We start from the raw sequence: 12,294 nt of genomic DNA on the forward strand, positions 1-12,294 counted from the left end.
ATAATAAAAATTAATTTTCGCTTATTTTAGTTGGTTTTTATTTTTAATACTAAAATCGTATTAAAAAATTAAGATTTAACTTTCAGTTTTTCAATTTTTGATCCAAAATTTTTGTATTGAAGCATTCGCAACCCTGTTTAGAAGTCTTATTATCATTTGCACCTAATATTTATTTATTTATTTAGTGGTGTACGCATCTATTCGAGTATATAGACAGCGATCGATACTATACAACTAATGATCTGCTGCAGGTTTGCTGATTCTCAGGGCAATCAATTGACGTTATGACGGGGTGGTGGTGTGACTAAAACATAAACGCTGCCAGCCACTAGTTACTAAAAACAAGCAAATTATTGTTGTATTTTCTTTTGGGGATTTGCTCCATTAAATCACTTTTACTAGAATTGTTTGTGAACTTGTTTTTTTTTTTTTTACACTGAAATGGGAGATATTTATAGATTGGGTGAAGTCGTTGAATCTCACTTTCACAGAAATTCTTTCCTTATGTTACCCAAAAATTCCTGAAATATAGATTATCAGATTCTCATCGTTCGACGTATCGTTTTGGCGTGTCTACCGCGATACATAAGTCAACCTTCAGTGATTCCACCTTGCTTTCCTTCATACAATTTTGCCAATAGCGTCGGACAGAATACTGAGCTGCACCGCATATAAACGTATTGGACATTGCAAGAGCCAATAGTTCGGAAGACAGTAGTTTACTCTGGGACAGAAGGATCTCGTAGTTGGAAAAATTCTGGTTTTTGACTAGCGCTTTYTGAGCTCACTGAAGGTCCAATGGTTTCACGTTATAACGTAAGCGAACATTGGAGAACCGACTCCACTCCAATCGTATGAACTTGAGAAAAGGATTTCCTCCCTCGCCAGCTCATCAGCTTTGCGGTTTCCAGAGACTCCTCTGTGGCTGGTTTCCATACTAGTCTAATATGGAAGGAGCGTGAAACTATTGTTAATTAGGTCATGAMCTCCTTGACTAGYTTYSAGCGCRYAGTTAGCGAGCTGAGTCATAATAGACACTCAATTGTCGAAGTGAACTTAAAACACATCAATATATCAATAATCAATGTGCCTAGTTGAGTCGATTTCGCTTTGTCCGCCAGTCTGCCTGTATATTCGCGAGCTAGTACATCAGGTTTTGAGATATCGATCTGAAAACTTTTACACGAAGTTTTCACTAGTCAGAATCAACGTTATCGAACTACTATAGCGTATAGCTCCCATACAAACTAACTGAACAAAATTAAGGYTTTGTATGGAAAACTTATTTATTTGCAAAGGTATCTCCACGAAATTCGACATAGTTTTTTATCCAAAGCAATTATATAATCCACGAAAGAATTKTTCAAATCGGACCACTATAGCATATAGCTGTCATACAAACCGATCGGTCAAAATCAAGATTAAGATTTATTCATCCCCTTTRTGCCATAAAAAATACATTTGTGAAGGGTATTATAGCTTTGGTGCAGCTGAAGTTAACATTTTTTATTGTACGAGAAATAAAATAACTATTTTTTATTTTTCCTAGCTATTGAAAACCACATATTTTACCAAAAAGTGGTAAACCTTTTTAAATTTATTTTTAGTATTTTTAAATTCAATTTTCATGAAACCTTATCTATATTTCAGAAACGACAAAGCACGTGCTTTCATCTAATTAGTAAACAACCGAATAACTTACATTCCAATAAGTCGCTGTCGGACTCTACATTCCAGTATTTTGTAGATGTTGATAAAAAGTAATCTTTAAATTAATACTCGACGTGGAAAGGTTTATAAATATACCTACATTCCTAAATACTCAACTTGCGCTTCGTAAATAACTTGTATAAGTCTTTCGTTATCCGAGAACAGTTCAATTAAGATGTCAGTCATGACGCCGGAGAAATCAATTTTAGCATACTTCAATCACTTCATAGTGAGCAACTTTTCATATTTACGTAAGTATTGACTTATTATTAAACTTATTATTAAAACATAATCGCTTTAAATAATGATTTAAGGCCGCGTCAGAATGGCTATTTGATCGGCTGTTCCTCATAATCGCCAATGACAAATGTCAATTTAATACGTTGTCGTATGCAAAAGATGAGAGTTGGTCCACCGGAAACTTCTCCGGTAGCGGACACATTCTCAATCTGCTGCGCTCCAAATAAATGTATACATTCAATTCAGTTGTCATCAACGTAACTATTTTGACGCGCCCTTAAGRGGGCATATGTCAACGGAGTACTAACACTTGAATACATTTACAGTTGATGAGATCGACGGCTATTTGTATTACTTCGGCGGTACGGCGGGCGTTATCACAATAACTGGTCTTGCAGCAGCGGCGACTTATTATTTAAAATCGCGTCCCATACCGGAAAAGCCTTTAGTGCCTCTGGATAATCAAGCGCCAATATTGGAGGTAAGTGGGATAATTTATAAGAATAAATTGTTAATCACACGAAAGTACTTTCTTGGTAACAATTGCCTTTGAAATAAAGGCGAATCTCACTGCCAAATTTATAAGACATGCCAACGTGAAGACACTAGACATTTACAAATATAACGGGTGTYTTTAGATGTCTGGTTTTCAATGTGGCGATAAATTTTTCGGAGTTGGTCCCTTTGACGGTTGTTGCTTGGTATATTACCAGATTGGTTACCCATTTTACAATGAATTGATTCACAYCGGAACAACGTTTGCAAATYGTGCAAATTTATTATCAACATAATGGGTGGGTGGTTCAAATATTTGATCGATATAATCGCACTACAAGGTCAGTAATTCGAACGACCATACACGTATATCGGTTTCGCACCACGTTTACTCTGGTGAACAATGAGGGCGCTCGGAGACGACGAGTAGTACGTACGGAGTAGTACGCACCGAAGGTGCTATAGTTGTTAATGGGTAAAGTATTGAAAAAGACCCGAGAGAGTCCATCCGCCATTGTGTGCCACAACCGGAGCTGTTCTTATTCGCAAATCGAGATGACCATCGATCCCGATTTGTACAAAAAATATTAGCTTAGCGATGAAGCTCACTTTTGAATGAATGGTTATGTTAATAAACAAATTTCTCGAGTTTGAAGTGACGATGATCGGCAAGTCTTGACTGAGATGCCGCTACATACTCAAAAAACCACCKTTTGGTGTGATCTACGGGCAGAGGGCTCTATTTTTGGTTTATATTTCTTCAAAAAGGAAGCCGGTCATAATTGTTCAGCCGATAGGGAACGACATAGAGTCTATGATTGATGACTTTTTCGTGCTTGAATTGGCGGTTGTTGATCTGGATGACATTTCGCTCCAACAAGAGATCGCCACACAGCCAAAGAAACAATCAATTTATTGAAGGAAACTTTAGGTGAGCGCATCATCTCGCATTGTGAGSCTRTAGCATGGCCTCCAAGATCATGCGATTTAACGCCGCTGGACAATGTTTTGTGAGGTTATCAGAAGTCGCTTGTATACCCAGATAAGCCCGAGATTATTGACTTCTTGGAAGAGAAACCAACCAAATACTTGCAAATACCGAACTTATACGAACTCAAAAATTGATTTTTTTTAAATTAAATTTATTTACCTCCACAGAAAACACCCTTTACTTCTATGATTTTTGCGTTACGTTATTGTTATRATGTCTTAAATTAAACATTGACTAGCCATAGAAGCACCACTGACATACATACATACATATATGAATAYTGATATGYGCGTMKTTTTAAAATATATTTTCCTTCTGTGTATATGTTGTGCCGGAAACTAACTATCTGGACTTAGCTCCGAACGATTTACTCTAGAAAAAAAAAATACACTAATAGGTCAACGTTTTTCAACATCTCTAGAGGCGGCTGATGTGATCTAAAGCATGTTGTGGAGATACCTCAGTCACAGTGGCAAGTGGAGAATATAGAAAACAATAAAGATTTTGTTAAAGGTTTTGTTCTCTAATTCCAATATATAAAAGGCAACCTTCGTATGTACTTGTATGTTTGCATATGGTTTAGGGGAGCAGCAGAAGTCACATGATTCATGTGCTCACGCCTGCAAAAACGAACTGGCTGGCATCAAATTTGAAAAAAAAAAAACACAATGGTACTGACTGCTAAATCTCATAATTAGTATATTAAAATGCTTTTGTTATTTGCTTAGCGGTATTTTGAAGTGTTAATACTGAGATTAAGCAGAAACAAATTTCATTACTATGTTCTGCAGACCATTTCTTTTTACTGACGCTAACATATGAAAAGTTCTATTAAAGTTAACGTTAGTGTTGAGTTGTTTAGTCGAAGAGACCAAAACTAATATATATGGCTTCTTCTGACTCCGACTGCTATTTCTTGGCTTCAAGTGGTACATRTAACATTCACTTCACAAAATAACTTGGCACCTACTGTTCCAGGCTTCTTATGTRAAATACCAGAACTCCTGCTAATTGACTACACTGCAGTCTATAGGCACAGGATAAACACCCTTGTTTTCACTTTCCAAAAAGACCTTATATAGCCTCAATACCACCAATTGCAGTATATAGGAATTTATCAATTTTCTGAGCCCGGTTGAGACTTTGTGACTTAGCAGAGATCCCAATAGACCCTAGGTCACAGTGCACTCCTCATTTACTTATTTAATCTAATCCAAAAATAGTTCTATCACGTGGCTTTTAAAAGCGATAAAGACAATGACGCTGTGGTCTAATAAAAACGAAATAATAAATTAGTTTTCCAATAATTGGAATTCCGATACACAATTGCTATATATACATTTGCATCATGAAAGCAAGTTTTGTTGTWGCTACTATTGGTACGATTTTTCGGCTTTGATGTTTCTCGTTTCGGCAAATTTTTAATGAAAATCAATCACTGGCATCTTTTGTTTACAATATTCTAACAAATTTATTTATTTTTTGACGATTTAATTCGATTAGAATATTTTGATTTTCAACGGCTCAGCGCCCACGAATCCTTCAAAAGTATACCGCTGGTCATAGAAATAATAATAATAAAAATTACGCTTCAAATTTATCACCCATATAAACAAATATTTCAATAYTGTTAAAACCATAATTTCGTGCTGCTATTAATAACATTATTTATAATAAAATATATTTATAATACTATGGAAATATTACTTATATTAAAAATGAGATCATGCGGTTTTACCTAGATACCAATTAAATGAATTGATGAACCGTAGTAACTAGTACATAGCTCATGAAACCAACCTGATAACTTCAACTTTTCAAAAATAAAATATTTAATTAATTTTCAAGTAAAAAATACTTTATTTAGWGACTTTGAAACTTGCCCACAGTTAGCCAAGAAGTTTTTGTCATAAAAATATATGTGTATATATAATATAATAAACTATTTAATGATTTATAGAGCCCGGCAGCAGCTACCTTCTCGCGAGCTCAACTCATGACGCTTAAATCAGTTCACATCGTTAGATTCACCCAGCACTGGCTAGGCACCTTGCCTGCTCTGCTTATATAGAGGCAACTGGTAGCCAGCTTCGCGCGAATTTACCTCGTGGCTTACAAATCACATCACATCGCGGCGCGACAGTCACCCAAGCACTGGCCAGCCACGTTGCCTGTCTGCTTATATAGAGGCAACTGGTAGCCAGCTTCGCGCGATTTACCTCGCGGCTTTCAAATCACATCGAGGCACGAGAGTCATATAAGGCATGGTGTTTGCTTTTCTGTTATAAAGCTTGCTGGCAGCTAACTTCCCGTGAGGTCAACTTATAGCTTTCAAATCACATTACATTCTACCAAGTCTACCTGTCTGTATATACGCCCTCAATTTTGGAGATATCGTTCCAAGATTTTGCATACGTGCCTTTTTCATCAAGAAGCTGCTCATATGTCGGAACCGCCGATATAGAACTACTATAGTTTATAGCTGTTATACAAACTGAACAATCAGAATCAAGTTGTTGTATGAAAAAGTTTTTTATTTGAATATTTTAATCTTCACAAAATATGGCATTTACTATTCTCTAAGGCTATGTTTTGATCTCCAAAGAAATTATTCAGATCGGAACCCTATAGCATATAGCGGCCTTACAATCTGAACCATCCAGTCCTTGTATAGAAATCTTTTCTATTTGAAGAGATATTTTCACAAGATATGGTAAGAATTATTATTTAAACTAACAGTACAATCTCCGAAGAAATCGTTTAATTCGGATCGCTATAGCATATACAATCTGAACCATCAAAATCCAGTCCTTCTGTGAAATTTTTTTTTTTTATATGAAAAGATATCTTCACAAATTTTGGCATGCATCCTCCAAGGCCACGTTATCTCCGAAGAAATTATTCAGATCGGATCAATTTAGCATATAGCTTCATACAAACTGCACAATCAGAAGCATGTTCTTATATGGAAAACTGTTTTATTTRATAAGATATTTTCACTAAATTTGCAATGAATAATTGTTGACGAAAATGCCACAATCTGCGAATAAATTTTTGAGATCGGACTGTTATAGAATTTAGCTGCCATACAAGCTCAAAATCATGATAATTTCTCTTCATAAGCTTTATGTTGTAAGAGATGTACCGGTGAACACAGCTTCGGTACAGCCGAAATTAAAATTTTTTCTTGTTTAATATTCAAATATTGGAATTGGCATCTATACTCGTAAAATGAACTATAGAATACCACATATCCAATAATCGATATAAACAGAGTGCCAATCACTCAGCAGCCTTCCACATACCAAACCACCTGCAAGCATCACTGCCCACYCAACGCCGCCGCTCACAAGCTTGTTGTCAGTATCATGTGCTTCGAAAAATGCTGATCGCGTGAGACCGCTAAAGAGCGCCGCCACGAATATTAACGATAATAAACGAAATTATTTTCTTTGYACTRTATATATTTCGAAAGTCGGCCGAAACAGCGCATCGTAACGAAAAATTGCACGACAACTATGCGCTGGTCACTTGTGCTTGCTCTCACGCGATACCCGAACATTATGTGGCCAGAGCTTGCTTGTTGCGAATAACTGTCGCGATTCCCAAGCGAAAAAGACTGTTCGATTGTTCGAAAATGCAGATGTTGAGTTAAAGCAGTTTTTAAAAAATTTAGTTTGCAGTCAAACTTTGCGTCGGTATTTCTAAAAACGTGCGCTTGCTTGTAAAGCGGTTAAAGTTTAATATTAAATCGTCTAAACTACATATTTGTGGCCGGTGGTGTCAAACGTTGCGAMGTAAATACAAATATATTATTTAAGTAAAAATGTGTACAATTTATTCGATTTGAATATTAATTGAAAAACGGTGACATCGTGCTTTGTCTATTACGTAAATGTTATACTGTGCGTAGAAGTGGCACGAAAACGCTCGTCTATTTGTACAACAATGCGCGAATAATTATACTTACAAAKAAGCAAATGAGTTTGAATATATGTATATATGCACATATAATAATTTATTTGCGTTTGAAAATAGAAATAATATAAAATGCTGAGATAAGTGCAGTTGTTGAGGCAATTAAAGTGGCTTCCCTATGCTAAATGACTTCGTGCAGCACATACACAATCGTACATACATACGTGCATTAAGTGGTACCGCCAAATAACTGGGCACCGAATTATGCCTTTCAATAAAAACTATATAGTTTCAATATTTCAAGGGTTTTCATGACAAATTTCTTACACTAATTGTACCCGAGAAATAAAAATTAAATATTTAGTGGATTCGGTGCATATATAGTCTGGCAGAACGACAAAATAGTGGCTTTGCTATAAAACAAAAAACTTAATTTATTTTTCAAAATCAATGTAATCCCGCTTGAACCCAAGACACTTGCGCTAACGTTTTTTCAAACCAGGAAASCGTTATTAAAGTCAATAGCCTTCGATGCGCCTAGCGATTCACCTTTAATGTCTTCCATTGACTCTCAATTCATTTAAAATGTTTTCCCCGGAGCGTTCGTTGGAGTTTGCTGAATAGGCGGAAATCTCACGGAGCTAATTCAGACGAATACGGTGGTTGTGGCATGTTACTGATTGAAACTTTGGCGAAAAACTCACGAAAAATCAATGTAGTTTTTGTCGGTGCATTTTCGTATGTAATAATGTAATAAAATAGAGTTGCCGGGCCATAATTCTAATCTCCTTTATGAATAGCTATGGTTTTTGACCTGCTTTTCCGTGGTTTTTTCGGCTTTGCCTCACCCTTGCAACGATATTCGGCCGACTGTTCGTCGGTTTTCGAGTCATAAGCCTAGATCCAAGATTTATCGTCCATAATAAAACATTTCATGAAAAAATTTTGTGATTTTGAAACCAATTGTGCTTTCACTTTTCTTAGGTCCAAATGTTCTTTGGAAATGGTTTTCTTTGATCTCTATTATTGATATTCCAAAGATGCTAGTAAGTTCTCTGACTGTTAATCGTCGATTCTCAAGCACCAAKTTCTYATTTTATTGACAGAGCAGAATTTTAAAACCACCCAACCCGTTTAAGACTTAGAAAAGCGCGATTGGAAAATGAAAGTACTCCCTGCTCGCGGTTATTTCAATTATATTCTGGTTGGTTCCGCAAGTTAGGTGCCAATCATCAGCWATTAAATTTGCTTTTTTGTTGATTTTGGGTGGAAAAAATTGGTCTTGTATGATTTTGAAAGGCAATGATGTATAAATAAATCAGTTCATATATGGACTTGCAGTCTAAAAAACCTCTTCATTATTACCTGAATGTATAACAATATATATAGCAAGAAATAACAGTTAATAGGAAGTCAGAAACATCTCATTCATACATTTATTTACTGATCGAWTTAAAAATTATAAAAAAATTAAAGAAAGGTTTGAAATCTTTGATCTTCTRTTTACTATTATGGTTAAATGCGCGAACATGTAGTTTAAAATACTACAACCTTCAATTAGTTGGAACTTAGAAGTGACAGGGAAAGCGAAGTGTGGAAATCCTTGGCTTTTATGCCTCACGGCACAATGTAGCTAGTCCTGAAATATTCTTCTTCACTGGAATTTTTATCCMCTTCTGCATGCAGAGCGTTTCAGTGTTTCCATTGCGGCATTGATCGCTTGAAGAACAAAATTTACAAATTTCTTTTATTGGCTGACTGAAAGTTTTTAAACCATATGAATGCCATCAAAACGCCCACAAATTTGCTAATATATTTCAAAATTTCATCAATGACTCGAGGAGTTTTCGCCTCAACGTTGAGTYTAACTTCTTTCAAAGCGTTTATTCGGCAAGATTTTTCGCAAACGGCTTAACGGCATCGATTCTGGCATACCATCTTGTATTCGAATTTTGGATATCAGAATTGCACACACTAGTAAACATTTTTGAAAGACACCAGAAAAATTTATTTATGCTCGCGGACAGCATGCAGCCGAGTCGTCGCTAGCCAAATTCAGCCTGTAGACACCACAGGGCGAAAGAACTGCACATCTTTACATTGGTTGTGATTTAGTTGGTTTCCCTACACTCACTAAAAGCTTGTACACAAATGTTCGAATACTCSTGAATTTATGAATTGAAAATGAGCAATGTAGCAACAACATACATACATATGCAATGAACTTGTTTTTTTTTACAACGAAAGTATTGTATAGACAATTACAATGTTTATTGTTAATTTAATAAAATAAGCCAAGCGAATGAATGATGCACACACACATCCCCTTCTAGTTCTTTTTCCCCTTCATACAAGTATATTATATGCTTACATTCATAAGTATAGTTGTATATACTTATGTACATTTGTATAATACAAATTTGCATAATTTTGCACAGAGGATTTTTGTCACTAACAAATAGCATTATTATAAAAAATTTTAAGAAATCCCGTAGCTGTAAATTATATACGAATAGGTACATATATATTTGTATTCTATACATATGTATAGTATATATATTCATCCTTTCGATTTTCATCTAGAAGTTAAATATTTTTCAAAAAAAAAAGGTGACATATGTCTGCTTGCGTCCATGCATACGTATTAGGGTGTTCGTTATTTTCCGAACTAGTTTCTCAGATTTTGAGATAACGATYTGAAAATTTGCACACGTCCTCTTCTCCTCAAGATGCTGCTCATTTTTCGAAATCACTGCCATCGCACCACTATAGCATATTGCTGCCTTACAAACGGAACGATCTTACTCAAGTCTTTGTATGGAAAACTTTTTTATTTGACGAAATTCCGTGCAGTTTATTTTAAGATAAAAGTGCTAAAATAGCAGAAGAAAATTTCAAATCAGATCTCTTTAGCATATAGCTGTCATACAAACTGAACAATCTAAACATTCTTTTCTTGTATGGAAAAGTTTTTTATTTGTAGAGATATCTTGCTGATATTCAACAGAGAATACTTTTTAAGGCAATTCTATAATCTTCGTATAAAATTTTTCAGAACGGATTGCTATAGCATATAGCTGCTTTACAAACTAAAGCATGACAACTAAGTGCTTGTGTGAAAAACTTTTTTATTTGACAAGATATAATTACAAAATTTGGCACAGAGTATTGCTAAAGAAAACAGTACAATGTCCGAATGAGTGGTTAACATTGGACTACTATATAATATAGCTGCCATAGATACYAAACGATCAAAATATAATCCCTATTAGGAAAACTTTTCTACTTGAAGATATATCTTCACGAATCTTCRCGTGGTTTATTGCCCATRGCAATGCTARAATATCTGAAGAAATTGTTACGATCGGTCAACTATAACATACTGCTGGCATACTAAATGTAAGATTCAAAACAAGTTCATGAACGAAAACTTTTTTATTTGTGAAAGGTATTCTCGCTTCGAAGAAACCGAAGTTAACGCTTTTACTGGTTTTCACTTTAAACCGTGCCTAAATAATAAATATTTTCCCCTATATTATAATATAATTTTTTTTTTTTTTTGCATAAAGCAAGATAGCCCACAATTTTGAAATAGCGATAATCTAAATTTTCTGCTCTACAAAACATGTGTAAATAATTTTTTCATAAATAAATTACGTGTTTACAAATTGTTTCATAAATAAATTGTTTGTTTAGATTTAAATTTTAGTAAAAACTATACCCCAAATAACTTTAGCACTCACCCAAGTGATTWACAGTTTTTGTGTTGCTCATACCACATGTTGTACCATATGAATACAGTATATTTAAAGGAATGTTTGTATGAAAAACTCACTAATTTTGGAAAAATTGTTTTAGTAAATTTTGTTTTAGAATATACTTTCTTGGAGATTTACTTGCTTTGGCGATAAGTACTTTATTGCAAAAAAWCAAAAATCCCATATAAAATATGTTTGAAAAGAAAAATATCTTAGTCATGGTTTAAATTGAAAATAAAAAAGCTTGTTTCAGTTAGACTCTTTTTTTGAAACTTCTGGAGGTCTTTGAAAAAAAAAACAACTTCAGGAAGTAACGGCGACCTTAATGTATGCATATAACATATTCATATTAAAAATAAATTAAAAAAAAACGTTATTAAAAAGATTAGCGATCATATGATGTATTAAAAAGGAGGGAGACAAGCGCATAAATGCTTAATACTTGGTGATATATGAATGAGAAAAGTTTTAAAAGACACACCACACGAATAGCGTTGTGAATGTGTRAAGCAGCATTCGCTTTTGTCCAATTCGCTTTTCAAGACATTTGCTTGAGCATATTTTTGACACAACGCAAACGGTGCTGAAAATTGGCATTTCAAGTATTCAGGTGACTAATAAGAAATTCACAATTTTCACTAATGCAGCTAACAATATACGTATGTATATATAATAGATAGATGTGTATTAGGGTGTGTCAAAATAGACGAATATTGATTTTTTTTCTCTTTGTAAGAAATAATTTTTAGTAAATTCCTACGAAACTGCTAATTTTGCAATTTCAAACAATTATATGTATTAGGGTGAGCAAAAAATATGTGAGAAAATAATTTTTTCTCTTTTTATAAGAAATAATTTTCGTGAACTTCCTACGAAATTGTGAGTGTTTGCTTTTCAAACAATTATATGTATTAGGGTGGGTAAAAAAAAATATGAATATTGTTTTTACGCTTTTTAAGAAATCGTTTTTAGTAAATTCCTACGAAACTGTGAATTTAGCAATTTCAAATGATTATGTGTATTAGGGTGGTAAAAAATTTAATATTGTTTTGTTTTTCAAKTTTAAATGATTTTTTTATTGCGTTACAAAAATTCTTAAGAAAACAGTAGCCTTAAAATTATCAAACTTCAAAAGTTAATATCTTTTAAACGGTTAGAATTAGGAAAAAATCGTAAGAGACC

The 12,294-nt window shown here is 34.2% G+C and overlaps 1 protein-coding gene across 6 annotated transcripts in view; it reads left to right on the forward strand.

Annotated features, from left to right (window-relative positions):
* LOC108966802 (long-chain-fatty-acid--CoA ligase 5) overlaps positions 1-12,294 on the forward strand; it is a 26,284-nt gene that overhangs the window by 3,664 nt on the left and 10,326 nt on the right. For 3 of the 6 annotated variants that reach the window (XM_018929871.1, XM_018929872.1, XM_018929873.1), the window contains exons 2-3: positions 1,651-1,961; positions 2,277-2,431. In XM_018929871.1, coding sequence (XP_018785416.1) covers positions 1,886-1,961; positions 2,277-2,431 — 231 coding nt within the window. In that variant the 5' untranslated portion in view covers positions 1,651-1,885. Of the gene's footprint in view, positions 1-1,650; positions 1,962-2,276; positions 2,432-7,058; positions 7,234-12,294 lie in introns of those variants that run through there. The other 3 variants (XM_018929874.1, XM_018929875.1, XM_018929876.1) reach the window with 2 other exon arrangements.

This window comes from Bactrocera latifrons, unplaced genomic scaffold (assembly GCF_001853355.1).
Source record: "Bactrocera latifrons isolate USDA-ARS-PBARC rearing strain unplaced genomic scaffold, ASM185335v1 scaffold_17, whole genome shotgun sequence".
In the NCBI taxonomy this organism is placed as follows: Eukaryota; Metazoa; Arthropoda; class Insecta; order Diptera; family Tephritidae; genus Bactrocera; species Bactrocera latifrons.